The sequence below is a fragment of the Xiphophorus hellerii genome, chromosome 15, assembly GCF_003331165.1.
Source record: "Xiphophorus hellerii strain 12219 chromosome 15, Xiphophorus_hellerii-4.1, whole genome shotgun sequence".
Lineage (NCBI taxonomy): Eukaryota > Metazoa > Chordata > Actinopteri > Cyprinodontiformes > Poeciliidae > Xiphophorus > Xiphophorus hellerii.
The window spans coordinates 24,937,312-24,958,645 of NC_045686.1; the positions used below are offsets into that span (position 1 = coordinate 24,937,312).

General features: G+C 38.4%; 1 protein-coding gene across 2 annotated transcripts in view; it reads right to left on the reverse strand.

Annotated features, from left to right (window-relative positions):
- bach2b (BTB and CNC homology 1, basic leucine zipper transcription factor 2b) overlaps nucleotides 1-21,334 on the reverse strand; it is an 84,532-nt gene that overhangs the window by 57,322 nt on the left and 5,876 nt on the right. Inside the window, exon 2 of one of the 2 annotated variants that reach the window (XM_032584403.1) lies at nucleotides 10,215-10,350. The exons of the other annotated variant lie outside the window; for it this stretch is intronic. Coding sequence (XP_032440294.1) covers nucleotides 10,215-10,253 — 39 coding nt within the window. The 5' untranslated portion in view covers nucleotides 10,254-10,350. The remainder of the gene's footprint in view (nucleotides 1-10,214; nucleotides 10,351-21,334) is intronic. 2 annotated transcript variants of the gene reach the window in all.

Below are 21,334 nucleotides of genomic sequence, written 5' to 3' on the forward strand. Positions count from 1 at the left end.
AGCTTCTGGGCTGTTACACAAGATCTGACCTTTTATTTCTGTCACTTTCAACACAAAGCAGTCAAGAATCCAAGAAAGTGTTTTCTTTTTGATCTATGGGATGCCTACAGTTCACAACAACCAACCAGACTTAGAGGATGCTGTCTAATAACAGATGGACTCATATGTTATCTTGTGTGTAAGCAGAATAAGCATGCAGCAGAAGTAATCCTGAAGCCTTAACAAGAAAATCAGTCTGTACTTTTTGGAAACTGTCAAAATTACTCCACAAACTGCTTGATGTTATCATAGAGGGAAGAGTGTGAACAATACTTGCTTCCCTGGCTTTACTTCATGGCATTGCAGCTTCCCACTGACATTTGTTTTGCTACTCGTCACGAACTCATGACCTCATCTCCCGCAGCTCATGGAGAGCAACGGGGTGACTGGGGTCGTGTGGGGGCTGGATTAGGCTGCTGCAAGCATAGGTTAAGAATCCGCCCAATGAGGGGCATGAATGTGACATGCCTGTCAATAAGCGGATGGAAGGGCGGGGCAAGCAAATGGGGAGCCTCAGGCCTGGGTAAAGAACAAAACAGAGGGACAAGTGGGAGGGAGAGGTAAGCCAGACTGGCCTGGGTGGAAGTGGCTGAGTCAGGCATGGTTCACCGAGTTCAACTTGTAAATAAGTGACTAACTCCTCGGAGTGCATTCCAAGGGCCCACCTCACCCTCCCTCCCAGTGTCTTCTCAGGGGGATTCCTGGGCTTTCAGGGCTGCTCTCTGCTTTGTGTGTCAATATTTCCAGACCCTCTGCCATCATTGAAAGCAGGTGGGGGTGGGGTACAGACCGCTGTATGCTTCATCCACTTTTTGTGCTGAAGATTAAATGGAGAAAGCCTATATATCACCCACCTTAATTCACAAACAAAGACATCCTAAGAGTGGTGCAGCATGAGCCTGGATCCCCCTCACAGCACAGTGCCTTTCATGTTCCTATTCAGACATGTTACACACACAATATCTCCTGCAGTAAATGCGACTGACACGTGTGTGTTTTCTGCAAACAAATCTGGCACACAGAGCTGCAAAGCAGAAAAAGAAGAAAATCTTTGAGTAATGGCAAGATGCTGAATATTTTCAGTTGATGTACTTATTTTGCCAGCAAGAATTTCACATGGAAATGAGTAGTGAGCAATAAGGTAATATTTCACCCTGACAATTTGATTGAATCTGAATCAGCAACACTTCCTCTGCAAAGTTTGTTTCTCAGCAAAACAATTTTTATCCTGCCTGGTTTTTGCTACATCAGAGAGATTTTAGCTTAGCAGGACACATCAAATTGATTTTCTGCACTGAAAAATCTTGCATCTCTTGTTGTTGACTAAAGTAAGAATTTAAAGGATCCAGAAAATGTTGTTTTTGTGAAATGAACTTAGGGTTCAACATTCCAGTGCTGTGGCCTGAAATCCTAAGAACGCTGCCTAAGGTGAGCTAGCTGTAAGACAATGGTGAGAGGTTGAAGGTGAGTAGAGAGAGGGGGTGGGTGGGGAGCTTTGGAGCTATTAATATATTCCAAGAAGGTTTCTAAAGTTTTTCACTGCCAGTTGCCCCACATAATGGTTTCCATGGTGACTAGGCCTCAAAGCAGGGATGCAGAACAGAAATTAGCCAACAGAACAATGACCCCAACTTGTACACATTTACAGGGCAGTTTTAAATATGTTTGTATTTTTATGGCTAAGTTAAACTAAAAAAAAAGTAACGTTTCAGTTCTTCCACCTTTGCGGTTCAGATTGTAATTTTGGGTTCAACCCAAAACTGAAGAAAACTGTTTTTATCCCTTTTCCTCTGGGATCTTGTCAGTCTTGACAATACAGTGGGAATCTGCATGCATCGACTGTTTGATGGGGAAGTTCAGTGGGGTGCTGGGGCTCCGGGGCGCATGGTGGAGGTGTGTGTATGTGTGGGAAACATCCAGTATGGCTGCCTGTCCATTGAAGGAGCAGCACATTAAGGGACAATGCAGCGCCACACAGAGCAAAGTGGAGAACTCTGCAGAGGCTTTAACCTCCACAACACCAAAGCTCCTTTCCCCTGAGCTCAGACCCTCCTTAATCTACATTTGGTCATTCACAAACAAACCAGTCAAGCTTGTGATGAAGTGCGTTTAGTAGTTTCTGTGAACGCTAGTTTTTTAATTTAATAATGACATACATTTTCCCTTGGGTAGCATTACTTCTCAAAAAATATGAATTATTGTGGAGTATTTTGAAAAATGTGTCTTAAAGTATACATTTCTACCTAACATCTGTGGGCAAAAATGAAACCAGTTATTATGGAAATTCGGGTGCATATAAGCAATAGAACAGCATGTATTGCTTATGTATTTCAGGGCTGCTTTCTACAAGCTCAGCTGGCTTTATCCTCACTTTATTAATCAGTTAAACTGTTGTGATTTCATGTATCAGTTTTCTTCTTGATTTGCTCTTTTTCTTCTCTCAGAATGACCAGAGTCAGAGGAGTTGGATGGGATTTCTCCTGCCTACCAGCCTGACTGCATGAGGCAGGAGGTTATCTTTTACAGCTCCAACTTCTCCTTTTTCTTCTTCAACTAAACTCCAGGATGAAAGTTACTATCATCGTACCCCCGCTGTCTTCCTCTGTCTTGGTGGAGAGATTACACATGTGCCAGCTGGGAATGTGTGTAACGTAAAGCAGGTGCTGGTTTGAATGAAACACATAGTAACATAAATGCAACTTGAGAATATTCACAGGGTATTGTGTCAGAATAATGCCTTTTAGGAACTGATCTCTTATTGTTTTTTTTGGACAAATCAGAGAAATCAAGCCCACATTCCCAATCCCATGCTCATCATTCCATATCACTGCAATACTAAACAGACTGGAGTGCTAAATCTAAGCCTTCCTGCGAGGAAATGCACTCAAAACATGCATGTGTAACAGGAAGTTGCCTGGCTGAGACCCAGCAGCGTTAACAGCAATCCACATCATGCAGATGAAAAGTCGGAACTTGGAACCAAACTTGCCTCTTTTGACGCTTTTTTTATTCCTCTGTGGTGAGTTTGTCAACTAATAAGTCCTGTCCTGTCCGAGGTGTGACAGCGGGCCTCAGATGAACTGGCAGGCTCCACATCCCTTCCCCCACTGGCAGAGCTGTAAGTGTATTAAAATAAATCAGTGGACCCGTCCCACCCAACATGCTAGCTAGACATTACCTTATACAAAGCTAGCAGCAGCATGTTCTCACGTCTGCTGGCCTGTGACTTTTAGTTCCTCTGCTTCTCCCCGTCCTCAACTCCACCCACTACCTCTACCAAGCTGGCCACAGTTGCTGCCTCCACCTTCAGCCCCCACCTCTCCTGTGTTTCTGTGTACATGATCTCACATGACTCAACAAACCTCGGGCACTGAGTAAGGGGCTGTGCAGAGTTTACTCTTAACAGAGCAAGAGAAGACTGACTTTGTGGAAAAGACCTGGAATGCAGCCCTTTACTTGATGGATCCCTGATGGATTCTGGCTCAAAATAAAAGCCAAAGGGGGCCCAAAGGGGAGAAGTGAATGAACGGACTCTGCGGCGCTTCTACCAAGAAAAGATCACATCATTTCCAGGTCTTCAAGACTTGAAAAATGCTTGTGTTCAGAGCCCAGGGAGAACAGGGTTCCACTAGCAAACAACCCCCTCTCTATATTCTATGGTAAAAATGGTGAACGGAGCAAAATCCAAGATGACCCAACACAGCGTGAATTCCTGTGCTATCATCCTTTGTTGCCCCACCCCACGCACTTTCCCCCACCACATTCATAACTGCATAAGAATCAGAGGAAAACAGTTGCACAGAAACTGACTGGAAAGGAGGATCAGAGCCCAACCCAAACAAACCCAGCATGAGGGGAGACTGTGGGCTTTTACTCTCTGAACTCAACAAATCACTTTCCAACTGTCTTTCCGAATGGGATAATAAGCACTGCTGCTGCTGTCATCATTCTCATTCTGCTCATTCTGGAGCTGTATCAATGAGATGGTAGAAGTGAAACACACATGCAGTGAAAGAAGAATGTACATTTGCCTATGAATGCTATTAAAGCAGTAGTTTGAGTTTGGGTGAGCCAGAAGAATTCTTCTCGGCCTTTTGGTTTGTACTAACCAGCAACATGGTTACAGAAATTATCATCTCCTTTCTCGGTTTATTGTGCTACAACCAAAAACATTGCATGGCACTGGGATTTTATGTGACAGAGAAAAAAACAACATAGTGCCTAACTGTTAGGTGGGAGGGTAACATAAGAGTAATGACTAATTCAAACCCCTGGTGATTGCTAAGGAACTGTCTTCAGGGTTCACCCAGGTTTGATATCATCTTGGTATAAATGCAGCTGTTTTGTTTCTGACCTCAGAGACCAAGCAACACGGCAGACAGGATACTGACAAATGGAAAGAGGGATCTAAAGCAGAACCAAGTTCTAAAACAATATGCCAGGTTTGGACATCTCACAGAACTCTGTTTAATCTATTCATCATAAATACTAAAGCATAAGGGAACAACTGCCCACCTTCCAACACAGGAAGGTCATGTAAACTGATAGGCCAAGGATGGGAGCATCATGGAAACCCTGGAGGAGCTGCAGAAACCAACAACTCAGGTGCAGCAATCTATGAACATGACAACTGTTAAGCTCCTCATACGTCTACAAATGTTGAAGGTTTATGAGCAAAATCAAGAGACTAATTTATTTTTTATGCAAACTTTTATGCAACTTTTTTGAAGGATGTTTTTGGCTCTAGTGGCCTTTTCTTTACATTGAGTCAAGAGGAAGGCAGACTGTGAGAGGAGACATGTGGCAAAGGTCATTGGGCCAGAACTCTAACCTGTGACGGCCATGTTGACAACTGATGCCTCCATACATGGGTCACACGCTCTGCCCCTACACCACCACCACACCCAATGCACTGCTTTTCTTCTTCTTGTTCTAACAGCTTAGTATATTTACTTGGGGTTATAGTTATTTAAAAGGATGTTAAGGATTCGTGTTGTATATAGCACTCTATTGGAGAGGACTGTTGGTTTTATATGAACTGATAAACTATATAAGAGGCCATTTCATTACAAGGTGACCCATATAAAACCTGCACATTTTCCTTCAGTTTCATACAGTGACGCTGCAAATTTCCAACCCTGGTGCTTTAATGGAGTAAGAACCATTGGCCTGGTGAAAGTCTAGAATAGAAAAGAACATTTCCAGATTAGGTCAATGGCAGTTTGGGTTTCGCCTCACCTTACACATGCTTGAAGGAAGATATAAACTGACGTGGTGAGGTTCCACATCTCATTGACTCCTGCACTATCTGAGATCTATCAGAGTGTCCCGAAATATCCCACGGCCCTGAACAAAGGAGCAAGACGTGATATGTGATACAGCCAGGGTAAAAATAGATTCACCACTGACGGATAAGGCTGTGTTTCATGATCGGTGCACAGGGTTCTTCGTTTACACCTCTAGTAGTTGTTGTGTCTCTCTTGGCCTGGATAGACTATTTTTTCCACAAATGGATCAGCCTTATTTTTGTACAGAATGTATGTGCCTGTAACCTGAGAACATGGACAGTCAAATCTTCTCACGCATGTCAAAGCACACAATTGCCATGTTTTGGGGGCTGAAAGGGTTTGTGTGGTCTGTGAAGCATAAATGAGTCGAGAGAATTCACTTTTTAAAGTGCAGGATATTTCTTTAGTTTTGAATGTCACTGCACATGGCATTATAACTGGAGAATCAGCAAAACATTACATCATGCTGGAAAAATCCATGAGAGGAACTGCAAGCTTTTCCAGCTGATGTTAGCGACACATCATCCAGATCAGTGTGAGAGGAGAATTACAGGGAGAGATAATCAAAGCTTTTTTATTATTTCTTTTTTTGCAAAAGAGAGAAGGTTGCATGTGGTTTTCACTTACACTAAAGATGAGATTCACCTTAGAACACTAGCATTAAGTTGTTATCCTTTAGCTTACAAAAAGTCACAATTCTGTTTTTACCTAATTATTTTATAGCATAGAGAACAGTCCTCTGTTCTTTTCTCTGAAACATGGAGGCAAAAACTTTTTTAAATGATGGATTCAAACGTTTATTAAACTCTGTATAAAAGAGCATTTATCCATACAGACTGATTGATTCAAAAACATTCCAGAGGTATAATGGGAATCATTTCTCCCACTCTGTGTTATAAGTGTATGCAATATGCCTCACAGTGACAGGAACAATGGCCTCTTTCACTGCCTGCACCAGGCAGGAGATGGACTGGTGCATTATGGGAAGCAGACAGGCTCTTACAGTTGAACGCAGATACTTCAGAGGGGCCTCGCATTAACCCAGGCAACAAGGAATAGCTCTTAAACTTTCAGACATGGGTCATGTGTAAATAATGAAACTGTGTCTGGATCTGAAGGCAGGCAGCTCACGAACCTCTTACAGCTCCTGCTCTTTCTGCAGAATATCATGTGTTTCACATGGACGTCGTCTTAAATCTGATATAAAAGTGTTTTCAATTTCACTTTTAGTGCAGTCCTCCACAACTGATACGCGTATGTCCTACATTAAAACACCAACTCTTCCCCCTTTTATCCACAGACATGCTAGCCTTCAAATATAAGGGAATTCAAGCTGTATGATCATTTATCTGGAGTTCAGAGGTAAATCCCTATTTGAGGGTATCACTGACTAAACTGGATTAGGAGCGTTGTCCTGATTGACATTTAATTCTGGAGGAGCAAAGATGAAGAGCATTTTGCTTTTCAGATGGCCATGTTCCAAAGTGTTGCAACATGTTCCAAGCTACACATCAGCACTGTGAGGCTATCTCAAGTGGAAGGAATGCAGATACATTCTGTGTCATGAGAAACAAATGTGCTTTTCCTGTGGTGACAAGCCAAAATGTCTGCTGTGAAGCACCTGCTGAGTCAGAGCTGCATTCCTCCCATGTTTTTACAAAGACAGGAGGAGGAGGGGCTTTAGTTGTCCTTCTTTATTGGATCCACATGTGAGTCAAAACTCTATGTTATGGAGTCACAAATGTTCATAACACAGCAACAGATTTGAAATTAAATGTTTGACTGCTGACACTGAACTATACTAAATAAACTAAATCAACTCCTACATCCAGAAAACTAGCTCCATTTCAGAAATCTTCAAACACAACTTAGAACAGAGCTAAACACTATTTGATTCTCATAAAAGCATAAACCTAAGTACCACTTCAGGCAAAAAAAAAAAAAAAAAATGAAGAGCCACTTAAAATTGGCTCAATATAAAAAAAATTGGGTAATATGTCTACACACACAATACTCTGCAAAACTCAGCAAGGACACTTCCTCTTTCCATCCCATGCCTAATTCATAGCAATCAACGCAGTTTGGTGCAAAAATGCCACGTGTTTCATAATAAAGGGTGAGTTATCTATATAAATCATCAAAACGTTTATGGCAGAGATACAGCAGCAGCATCACTGGACACTCAAGAAACATGTAGCAAAAAAAATGGTTGTATTTAATCAATGTTTTATCACAATCTGTATTTAGAGAGTGATAGATCCAGATATTGTTTACCTGTGAAGAGGTCAGTATGTTATATTAGCCAGAGGGATTCTGGGTATAGCTATGATAAAATCATACAGAACAGGGAAAACAGGGGTACATAATATTCTTATATGCTGATGACATGTTCCTGCCAGTCTTCCCAACTGAATTATTTAGGTCGTTTTTAGAATATATCTTTAACAATCCAAAGCCTATTAATACAAAATTATGCAATGGTGATATTGTATTGAATTGTGATGACAATATCATTTGTAATAAGTCCAAGTTCATCCCTCCTGTTTCTCATATCTGTTTCCAACTCTTTCTGTGACCTTCAACTTGTTGGGAATTTTAATCTGTGTCTGGCGTGGATATCTACTGCTGTAAGACGCCTGAATATTACCTCATGTTCAATAAATTAGAAGTTATGTCTCAATCAGCCTCGTTTGTCAGGTTAAAAGTACCTTTTGAAAAAAACAACCTTTACGGAGGTATCAAACATACTTTTCATTAAGCCCACATTTCTGTTTTTAAAAATTGTTGATGTTTTCTTTGTTTGATGTCATATTTTCATGTTAAATGTCATGTTTCCATTAGCTGTAAGTGGAAAATCATAATTAACAGAAGTAAAGTCTTTCAAACATCCATCACTGAGTAATTAATTTAAATAATGTGTTTTGCTTAGTGGTGAAATAATTGGGCTCTTCAATAATATTCAAAATTTTTAAATATGTCTGTACAGGAAAAGTGTGATGACACTTGAAATACGTTTGTCAACAATCGTTACATTCCCTTCATTTCCATTGCTTGAATAATTCTTTAAGACACTTTTCAGTCTTTTTAGGTTCATTTGCAGCAACAACAAAAAAAAATCTAGACTTAAATTTAGATTATCATACTGCGAATGCTACCATAGAGTGGTTCAGTTCACAGCAGTCAGGAGTCCAGACCTAAATTAAACTGTCATCTGCAGTTTGAACATTCAAGTTCAGACATGACCTGAGAAGAATAAGGAAACATTTCTGTCTCTAGATGTGCAAAGTTGGTACAGATACGGCTCTGGGGAAAGAAACTTCAGATTTTACTCTTTATAGGTACTGTATATGTTTGTGTAAAATGAACATTGTTCTTTTATTCTATGAACTACTGACAACCTGTCTCCGAAATTCCAAGCAAAAAATTTAGTATTTATTTGCAGAAAATGAGAAATGGTGAAATTTGCTTTCAGACCTCAAATAATGCAAAGAAAACAAGTTGATATTCATTTAGAAACAATGCTAATATTTTCACTAAGGAATAGTTCAGAAACCAATATTTGGTGGAAGAACCTGGAGGTTTCCTAAAATATTAGCATATATTGAAATATAGAAAATTAATTATCTATTGGATGAGTGGCAGTGTACTGTAGACAAATGTACACAACAAAACCCAGATACTATAAATAAAACTGAGTCTTAAAGCTCAGTCTGGTATTTTTACATTCTCAGGTTCCTTAAAGTTTAAGATTTTTGAGAACCCATTCCCCAGTGTTGGTCTGTTTACCCAATCATACCATCACCTGCTGCTGACGGCATCAATGTGCTGTTCTGACCCAAGTAGCACTATCTCTCTATCTCCTTTCCAAATATTTAATAATGAGTACAATTGTTGGCAGAAGCAAAAACAAAAACATACATTTCATCTGCTCTTAATAAACTTTAATGTAAAAAGAAGCAGAGACTGAGCAGGTGTCAGAGCGGGATCCACAGACACCAACTGCTCCACGTGCTCTGGGCACTGTCACAACTTCTGGTCCTACTACTGCACTTAATCTTTACAACTTCCACTGTACCACAAACCATGGCTCACCAGCATCACAACATACACACACACACTCCCACCCCCACACACACCTGGTGTTTATTTGAAGACTATGAAGAAAAACGTAGTCCTCACTTTGTGTAGTTAAGAGAACGTGAACGCTTCCACAGAAGATCACCAAAGAATGGTACTTTCTCTTTTAAAAGCTTATCCAGATCTGCTTGAATGTCGTTTCTGACAGACAGGGTGAAACTGTAGGACTGGTGTTACAGAGAGCGTTATTATGGGACATGTTCAAACAACCGCACAGGCAGAGCAGAGAAAGCTGTGGATGAATTATCATTAAAAATTAACTATAATACAGCCTGTGCTATAGCACCTGCAAAGGAAGTCAGACAAGGAAGCTTTATTTCCTTTGCAACAGTTAGTTATAAATGGAAACGCACACATTGCCAAGCATTCATTAGTTTTGAGCAATGTAGTTTTTGCTGTCGTTAACAACATGGATGTGGGCTTGATTCTTTCCTGGCGACTTTATCTGATGTGATTTAATTTAAAAATAGTTTTCTCTCAATAACACATTTGTGTGAACATCTAACAGTATAAAAGTCATGGGAAATTTTGCCGCTGTGTGAATAAAGAAGATCTATTGAACAGTAATGAAGATGTGTGCAGCAGTAGCACAGTTTTTGTTTGTGTTTTGTCAGCATGACAAATGTTTGCCTTGCCTTCACACAGCCTAACCACAACAGGAAAAAACAGCCTTCCTGCCAAAGAAACAAATCAGGTTTTGACATGTAGAAACAAACCTTGTGAAGCATAGAAAGTGTTTGTTTTACTTACAGACTTGTCCTTCATCTTCGGGGGCTGATTAGTGATCATTTATCCACGAGCAGCGTGAGGACACATCACTGTCAGTCAGAAAGATCCGAGGTGGGACAGATGATTGGCAGCTCGGCGCAGCGTGGGGAGGGCGGCCCTGCAGCACCAACACAGACCCTCCTATCATCCACAGTTACTCATCCCTTCTCACATGAAAGCTGCGCAAACATGTGCGCCACGCTCAAGTCAGACATTTTACAAGAACACTTCCCATCACATTAGGCAACTCAAAAAAACACAGTATGTTCTACTGGAGGGGGCCGGGGGGGCAGAGGGGGGTGGAATTATTGGTTTTTATTAAAAAACAGACATACTAAAAAAAATCCGACAGAATCATGCTGCAAAAAAAGGAATAAATATAACTCACTTTCTTTCAGGAGTAAATATAAAAGCAAAAGGTTTTAAAAAAAATAAGCACAGAACTTTAGGTTTTCTTTAACTGGGTGACTAAAATAAAGCAGAATTGTTTTTTCTTCAGGGTAAAATATATCAATTAAAATATGTCTGTTGAGTTATAGATGGAAAACTGAACTGCAGAAAATACTGTAAGATTTTTTTGTACTAAAACACGCCAGACTCTTTCCTTCCTTCCTTCTCTTCCTCTTTTTCTTTTTTTCTTTCTTTCCTTCTTATTATATTAACTTTTTGAAGCTCATCTAATCAATATATTTTGGTTAACTACAGAAAGTACAAACACATGATCCTTGCAATTGTATTTTAAGATAATATGTTTCAAACAAAAGCTTTGAATTCCTTATAAAATAAAACTTTCCCACATTTTGCAGCACAGTTTTTTGATTTTAGCAATTTATTGTTAAGTATTTAAAAATAATAATGCATAAAACTCAAAATAAAATTAAATAATTTAGAAAGAGCAATGCTCAAGAAAAATAATGTATAAGACATGCTATCTAAAATGTATTGCAAAAAACAAACAAAAAAACCCCAGACACACTGCCAGGGCATGTTATATTTCTGGAAATAAAAAAAACATTTTTAACAAAATGATTATGTACATGAAATGGTCTTATTTTTATCAGAACTGTAAAAAGATCAAACTTTTTAAAAACCTTTTAAACTGTATAAATAAATCCTTAGTAAGGAGGCTGGATTAAAACACTAAAAAATATCAGTTCATGTTTTTTATGTTTAAACTAAAAATATAAGAAAACAGCATAATTTAAAAGAGAACAGATTTTGAAAGGTTTGTTATTTTATTAATTATTTTTTGTATTTTTCAAAGAAATACAATTCATGCATTAATTATTTTTTTAAATGATTTTTTTTCAGTTTTGCTTTTCAAACTGACTGTTGATAATTTTTTACAAGTAAAAGCTGATAATCACAGTTTACTCAGTTCCAATAACAAATCAGCTGCTGTGCTGCATTTCTGTAGCATTTGTTGAAAGAAGAAAGAGAAACCAGGGAAAAGATGAGAATAAAGCAAGAAGAAAAATAAAAGGAGGTACCACTCTCACACATATTTCACCAGCTGTAGATCAGCTGGAATGCTTCCAAGCTGCTTGAATGCTAAGAACCAATCATGAGGGAGACCAGCTGGGATGTGGTGTCATTTTCAATTTTGGATCAAATATGAAAAGTGTATAAAAGTCAGAGGGAGAAGCAGACAGGTGTCCACACAGAGCTGTTCTGACGCTGACGTGGAACTCAGCAGTGACTCAACATCAACAGAGGACCTTAGATGCCTGAGCCTACTTGACCTTTCTCCATCTGCCCTTAATGCCACCGGCCGGGCAGCTAGCTGAACACAGCAGCATGTGAGAGGGCAGAAGGGTAAATGCCCCAGCTGACCGGGAAGTCATAGAATCCTAATTTTTCTTTTCCTTCTCCGTTCTTTTTGGTACTACAAAGTTCACTCCAGAAATAACAACTGTCAAACTAGTGCTGATTTTTTTGTTCCCCATCTGTTATCCATACCTGCTGGTCCTTGCAGAGTTGTTTGGGGTGGGGCAGTGGGGCAGTGGGGCTCTGGCGGGTATATCTGGTGTAGTACTCAATGGACAACTTTTTCTGTTGCTCATCATTTTCGTTCATGATTTCATTTAGTTGTTACATAAACTCTTCATATTCATTATTGAGTGAATGAAATGAAATAATTCTCTGTGATAGCTAGCCAACTGCTAGCATTCATCCATGACCTTTTCTCCGGTTACACTGGACCCCATTTTTCTAACCAAGCAGGAGCAAAACCACTAAATGACTTTATCAACATGGGAAACGTTTTTTATTTTTCTGCAAGGCAAACATTAGGAAGAGACACTAAATAAAAGCTAAATAAGTAAAAGACAATAAAAATGCAATCAAACCAGTAAATGAATCTAAAAGTGTCTTAAGCCTATTGTTAAAAAATTCATTTGACCTGCATCACTCATCTCACAACCAAACCAACAAAGCTGACTGGCTTAAAGCTTGTTTTCTTCAGACCTTCAGTGTGAGTTCTTTAAAATCTGAAACTACTGAAAAAAATAATGATGCATCAAAATCAATCCAGCTGCCAATCACTAACACATTTTGATTTTAATAAGCAAAGATTCCAAGAAATGTATTTTACGGAAATTATTAAAGCATTTTTGAAATTGTCGAATTTACTAAACATACATGATGTATTAACTTTTAAATGTCAAAACCACCAACGATATAATTACATACAGCATGAATATTTCAGGTTGAAGTAATTTCCAAAGACTGGCATGTTTAAAGTGGAAAAATATAAGTATATGATATTTTGAAAGCAGTTTTTGGGAACCAGTAAATTATTATGACTTATTAAAGATTATAGATGCATAATAAAAATGATAAATTTTTATTATGCATACATCCATTTTTAAAACAACAGATTGTATAAAATGTTGCCATCTCATCCATGACTTTATTGTGACATTATGGTTTGGACTTCAACGGATAGGTTCACTTCACATGTTCCTAGTGAGACTCGGTATCTTGGTTCAGTTTAGTTCAGGAAAAACTAGGAAACAGACCAGAACCTTTCCCAATTTAAATTCCTCATACATGAAATCTACTCCTCTTGTTGTAGAATGATTTTTTCCCTTTTTTGCTTTATTGTTTCTTGCTTAGACAGAAACACAAAGGGAAAAGTTGATCTCAGAGAACGTGGGGCTGCGTGTTGAAAATGGTAAAAAGCCACAGGCAGCAAATCCTGCTGATCTCGTTGTGAGCTTACAGGTTTACAGTGCTGCGAGGGGCTCGGTGCAGGAAGTGGGCTCATTACTGCTCTTCCACGCCCACAGCCTCCTCATTCCCACCCACCACTAAGCCAACTCTCCCCACCACCACCTCTCCACCCCAACCACCTGTGCTAGTCTCACAGGATGCCCCCCCTTTTTTCCCCCCAACTCTCTTCTTCTCTTGTACAGCTGCACTTCTTTACCAAACCGCACACTCAACATGCTTTGTTGTTTTACACTTCACTGCTTCAACAACATCACTGATGGGAAGACTTTTTTGCTAAACTGCTACACATTGCATATTGTGGGTTTTAAACATACTTTTCACTAAGCCTATATTTCTGTGTTAAAAAATATTTTTATTGGTGTGATGTTATATTCTAATAAGGGATGTATCTTTACCTTGTTCATTTGATTAATTCAAACATAGATTCTAACACGTTCAAATTTTTAACTCAGTTAATCACATTTGTTCCACCTACAAAACTTCCAAGCAAAATCTTTGTATTTGTGTATAAATCTGACACACAAGCAACACCAGCAAACAGCAGCGATGGACGACTGAGGTTCATTTCTGCTTCAAAAAACGACCTGATGGGACGCTGGATAAGACTTCAAGTTGTGCTAAAAGAAGTTAGTCTATCAACAAAGCTATTCTAGCCTGAAAAAGCATCTCAATGCTAACATCAGCACAGACGTCCACAATGCTAACGTCCACAGTCACATTTGTAAAGAAGCTCCATGAATGACCGGGAGTTCCTGAAACTCTGAGAGGCTGAATAGAAAGAATCTGATCCAATCTGATGGAGCAGATTAGAACAGATTTAAAGCAATAAATATATTTGCTGTTGAGCTCATATGTTTCTTTATTCAATAATGTAGCAGCAAAAAGATTTTTTTAATAGAGAATGTTCCTTATTTTGCATACATATAATTTTTGATTAAAATGGGATTCATTGTGAATAATTAATTGGAGATCCTGATTAAAAATTTTAATCAAAACCCAAGCCTAATTTAAATATTAAATGTGAAGTTTTCATTGCTGTAAACAAAAAATTACCTTCATAAGAAATAAAGGTGGGAAAACATCATTCTGTGTGGAATTAATCTGTACAATGTCACAGGTTTAGTAAACACACACACCCACACACCACATAACACCCTTGTCCCTAGTGGGGTCGGGAGGTGCTGGTGCCTATCTCCAGCTAACATTCCAGGCGAGAGGCGGGGTCACCCTGGACAGGTCGCCAGTCTGTCACAGGGCAACACAGAGACAAACAGGACAAACAACCATGCACAGGGAGAAAATGCAAACTCCGTGCAGAAAGACCCTGGGCCGGGAATCAAACCCAGGACCTTCTTGCTGCAAGGCAACTGTGCTACCAACTGCGCCACTGTGCAGCCATATACTGTATATATATATATATCTATATCTATATATATATCTATATACTATATACTGTATATATATATATATACATATATATATATACACTGCCTGGCCAAAAAAAAAGTCGCCACCAAAAAATGGTCACACGCTCTAATATTTTGTTGGACCGCCTTTAGCTTTGATTACAGCCCGCATTCGCTGTGGCATTGTTTCAATAAGCTTCTGCAGTGTCACAAGATTTATTTCCATCCAGTGTTGCATTAATCTTTCACCAAGATCTTGTATTGATGATGGGAGAGTCTGACCACTGCACAAAGCCTTCTCCAGCACATCCCAAAGATTCTCAATGGGGTTAAGGTCTGGACTCTGTGGTGGCCAATCCATGTGTGAAAAAGATGTCTCATGCTCCCTGAACCACTCTTTCACAATGTGAGCCCGATGAATCCTGGCATTGTCATCTTGGAATATGCCCGTTCCATTTGGGAAGACAAAATCCATTGATGGAATAACCTGGTCATTCAGTATATTCAGGTAGTCAGCTGACCTCATTCTTTGGGCACACAATGTTGCTGAACCTAGACCTGACCAACTGCAGCAACCCCAGATCATAGCACTGCCCCCACAGGCTTGTACAGTAGGCACTAGGCATGATGGGTGCATCACTTCACCTGCCTCTCTTCTTACCCTGATGCGCCCATCACTCTGGAACAGGGTAAATCTGGACTCATCAGACCACATGACCCTCTTCCATTCCTCCAGAGTCCAATCTTTATGCTCCCTAGCAAACTGAAGCCTTTTTTTCTGGTTAGCCTTACTGATTAGAGGTTTTCTTACGGCTACACAGCTGTTCAATCCCAACCCCTTGAGTTCCCTTCGCATTGTGCGTGTGGAAATGCTTTTGCGTTCACAATTAAACATACTCCTGAGTTCTGCTGTTGTTTTTCTTTGATTTGATTTGACCAAACGTTTAAGTAATCGCCGATCACGATCATTCAGGATTTTTTTCCGACCACATTTCTTCCTGGAAGACGATGGTTCCCCACCATCCTTCCAGTTTTTAATGATGCGTTGGACAGTTCTTAACCCAATTCTAGTAGTTTCTGCAATCTCCTTAGATGTTTTCTCTGCTTGATGCATGCCAATGATTTGACCCTTCTTAAACAGACTAACGTCTTTTCCACGACCACAGGATGTGTCTTTTGCCATGGTTGTTTAAGAAATGAGGAGTTACTTATTGCATCAGCTGGGGTTAAATAACTTGTTGCCAGCTGAAAGATAATCGCCTATGCAGTACTTATCCAATAGGAGGCTTGTACCTATTTGCTTAGTTAAATCCAGGTGGTGACTTTTTTTTTGGCCAGGCAGTGTATATATACAGTAAATATATATGTATTTATATACATATATATATATATAAATACATTTATATGTATATATACATACATGTATGTATGTATGCATATAGTACATAATATATAGATTATGTACTATCTATATATAAATAGTTAGGTAGATAAATATTTTTTATTACACATAAATAATATTTATATATTATTTTATTACACATAATTATGCACTAAATAAATATTAAACAAATCTCTCTGCAAAAGCAAGAATGTACTGATGATTGCACCATTACTGACAAGCATCTTACTGTTTCATTGTTCTCTGTGCGATGTCAGTGAGCAGAACAAAAGAGAGCCATATAGAAGGATATGATCTCACACTTCAGAGGAAAAAACACGGCAGCTTTCCCCTGCCTGTGCAGAAGTGGAGAAAACCACGCTGAATATCACTTTTCAATCAGACGTGTTTATTTTAAGAAACTCAAACGTTATTGACCATTGGCTAATACCTATCTGCTGTCAGGTGCAAACCTAGTAGGAGTGATAAGAGAGGCTCAGCTGAAGCAGCAGGAAGCTGTTTAACTGACAAAAGCAGCACAAGCAGCTTTCAAAGTTCCAGTTTGTCAAAAATAAATAGAGCCGGATGCCTTCAGATCTAAATGTACAATCATGCTTGATTGCACACTTTATCTGCAAAAAATTATTTTTTAAATTTCTATTTGTCTGCATAACATTTTCTGTATATTTAGTATCTTATTTACAGGCAAGAGAAGAAAAACAGAATGCTGCAAAACTTCCCAACAACAGAAGGAGATGTTTCTGACCTACAGCACTTCCATCGGTTCTGCAAAGCCCCTTGAAGCCAGATTAATGTTTTAAAACATGAAGTGTTTACTATTTTATATCCAATATCTGAATTTAGCTCTGAATCAAACACCCTTCCACTGAATAAGTTCTTCATTGGTGACAGAACAAGTTCTAGTGATTTACCTGACTGTGTCACTGAATTTATTCAATGAGTTAAAATGTTTATGTAATTTTACTTTATTCATTTATTTATAATGGTACTATTTCAAAGCCATGTCAGTGTTAAGATGTAATTTTAAACTTATTCTTAAATTTAAAAACAGAGTGATGTTGTTAAAGATTATATTACTGTTAGGGTGAAATTGTTCTTTATATAGATTGAAGCATAACCTCACAGCAACACTGAAGTTCTTCTGTCTCGCTTTATTAAAATACCCAGCTGCCATTGTAATGAGTGAAACAGCTGATTGTAGAGATAAAGCCTGTGTGTGTGATTAGATTAAAGTGAAACACTGTTTGCCTGAAATATGGCAACACTGGAAATACAACCCTGTTTAATATGAATAATCTCAGCAATCCTGAGGAATGATAACAATAATAATGCAGTTATTTGAAAGACATTAACCTGGGTTGATTTCTTGAAAATGACTCTGCCACTGTGACCAACTGCAGATAGAAGAAGACTGGGGATCTTTAACTGATACTACTTTCTGATGTCAAACTAGCAGTTCATTATTTTAACATAACTCCACCTCATGGTTATAACATGATCAATATAAATTCCAGGTTGCTCTAGACAAGTCACATTTTTAATATTTTTAAAAATTCACACAAAAGTTGCAGGTTTTCTTATTTTAAAAATAAACCAAATTTTTTAAATGTATAGGAACATTTTTGTCGATTAGCCGTAACTTCATTTGCTTTTCATTTACTTCCATAGAAAACCCCAAAGGAGAATTTAGTACTTCTTTAGTGATCACATGTTGTGATTGATTTGACAAGTATCAGAAAAACACTTTAAGATTATTATTAAACTTTGGTCAGGATCTCTGATAAATAGACTATTTCCTCATTCTTCCAAGATTATTCCACAAAAAACAAACAAAGAAACATACATACATACATACATACATACATACATACATACATACATACATACATACATACATACATACATACATACATACATACATACATACATACATACATACATACATACATACATACATACATACATACATGTATAAACACACAAGATCACAAGAAATCTTGGGAAATCAGATATATAATGCTTTCACAGAAATATAATGTTTCACACACTGCCTTTTTATGTTCATCTTTAATTCAGTCTTTTTTTATGGCATTTATGTCAATATGACATCCTATCGTAAATTTAGATACATTTAAATATGTATAAAGAGTTCTCTGTTCATGTCTATCATTAAACGTTAATGTGCTAAATCAAGTTTATTTTTTAACATTCAAACACTTCAGTTTCCATGAATAAAAATAACTATATGCCCCAAATGTCATATTAGTCAATAAGTATAACCCTCTGAGTTATCTGTCTTAGAAATATATCTTGGTTCTAGGAAATGAGCAAAAATATCACTGTGGAAAAATTATTTTTAAATACACGGTGTTCCAAATTATTATTCAAGTGATATTTTCTTAAATGGTCAATGCAAATGATGGTCAGTATAATTTTCAAGTCATGAACTATTGCAGTATAAATCAAATTTTACTGAACAAAGCTCCCCATGAGAACAGTATTTTTTTCAGAAATAAAAAACTCAAAATGCACTGTCCTAAATTATTATGCACAGCAGATTTTCTAAACAATTTATGGATTATAAAGAACTGCAAACGGTCGTTGTGCAGCATTAAGTGGTCACATGTACTAAAATCAAAAGCTATTTCAATCAAAAACATCTTAACAGACTGAGTTACATGTTAACATAGGACCCCTTCTTTGATATCACAGCACAATTCTTGCATCCATTGAACTTGTGAGTTTGTGGAAAGTTTTTGCTTGAATTTCTTTGCAGGATGTCAGAATACCTTCCCAGAGCTGCTGTTTTGATATGAACTGCATTCCACCCTCAGATCTTCTGCTTGAGGAAACTCCAAAGGTTCTCAATAGGGTTGAGGTCAGAGGAGGATGGTGACCACACCATGAGTTTCTCCCCTTTTATGCCCACAGCAGCCAATGAGACAGTGGTATTCCTTGCAGCATGAGATGGTGCATTGTCATGCATGAAGATGATTTTGCTACTGAAGGTACGGCTCTTCTTTTTGAACCATGAAAGAAAGTGATCAGTCAGAAAGTCCATATACTTTGCTGAGGTCATTTTCACACCTTCAGGGACTCTGTAGGGGCCGACCAGCTCTCTCTCTCTCTCCCCATGATTTCAGCCCAAAGCATGACTCCACCACCTCCTTGCTGACGTCACAGTCGTGTTGGGACATGGTGGCCATCCACCATCAATCCACTACTGCGTCCATCTGGACCATACAGGTTTGGACAGCAGTCATCAGTGAACAAGTCTGTTTGAAAATTAATCTTCCTGAACACCTGGGCCCACTGCGACCGTTTCTGCTTGTGAGCTCTGGTTAGGGGCCCAATAGTAGGTTCATGCACCGCAAGCCTCTGGAAGATCCTCCACCTTGATGTTCCAGAGGCACCAGCAGCTTCAAATAACTGTATGCTGCTTTGTAAGGGCATTTTAACAGCTGCTCTCTTAAGCCGATGAATTTGTCTAACAGAAACCTTCCTCATTTTGCCTTTATCTATTCAAACCCATCTTTGTTCTGAATCAGCCATAAATCTCTTCACAGTACGATAACGCTTCAGTTTTCGTTAAATATCTAATGTTTTCATACCTTGTCATACGGCACTGCACTATCTAATGATTTTCGTCAGCAGAGATCCTTTCTCTTTCCAAAATTGCTTGAAACCTGTGGCCTGCTTAATAATGTGGAACATTCTTCTGAAGTAGATTTCCTTTACATCTGATAGTCTCCTACAAGATGGCTGCAATTTATTATCTAAAGTTAGTGTCAGACATGTATGTTCCACAGCATGACACACTGATCTGATCTACTTTTCCAGTCTGATGATGTCTTCAGCTGTAGTCCAGAACAGGTGGAAGCTATGTTTGAATGTGTACTGTTATTAATGCCGCATCTTTAGCTGTTAAATTTACTGTAAAACTTTTCTTCCTATCTGTGTCTACATTGATGCTGTGTTGTACCTGTCTGCTGATGAACTCATGTGAGCTATCAGAGTTCAGACGATAACCTTACTGTAAAATTCCCTCTCTGGCTCTTTACCAGCTGTTTCATCCATTTCATCATTAATTACTAAAATAGGCGCACTGTGTTCTTTCTGTGCAACATAAACATCATGTGTTGACTGTTAAGTTTATATTGCAGAACCCTCAAATCCAGTAAACATCAGACGTTAGGTTGTGGGCAAACATAGTTTCACATCTAAAATAGGTCTATAAAAGATCAGCTCCTCATTAATCTGCTGAACAGGAAGGCTGTTGTGACTTTCCTCAACCAGTAAACACATTTCACGGAGGGAGAAGCTGCCTTAGTCTCTGACATTTTTCTTAGATCATAAGATTGAATTTTAATGTTTCTCAGCCACAGATAACAAACAGTAGAGTTGATCATAACTACACATGTTTGCACCACTTCCATCACCGGAGGTGAGTGGGTTACTATTAATATGATTCAGACATAGCCTGGAGTTTTAATGCCTCTCTGGTGAACAACACACCTTACAGCCATTGGTCTAAATTTCCACAGCTGATAAAAAATAAATAAATAAATTTTGCAATATTCAGTCAGTGGATCATTCAGAATCCAGTCTAATTCAAGCACATTTTCAGCCTTTTCAATCATGTTGATGTATTGATAAATACTGAAATTTGTATTTCACATTGTCACAATTTCAAATCCAATGTTTATTTTGTAATAACTACAAAATGCTTCAGGTCTCTGGAAGTTTACTCCTGTAATATCTATGCTGCCTGTGTGTCTTTTAAGAGAAAACTCTGATTCCTTAGAAAGACATTAGCCAGTTTATTCTAACTTAACTGCAGCTGTTGGAGAACTTTAAGAAAGTTCTCCAACCCTTTTGATCAGGTAAATATGAAAAAGACAATTATAATCATCCCATGCAGAGATTTGTTGAGGCTTGCTAACATTTTATTATCTAAGGCAAAACGACTAGAAAATGTTTTCCTTTCATTCCAAACAGAAATCTCCTAGCCATATTGACCCCTTGTGCATGCAAACTGGTGTGTGATCACACACATAAGT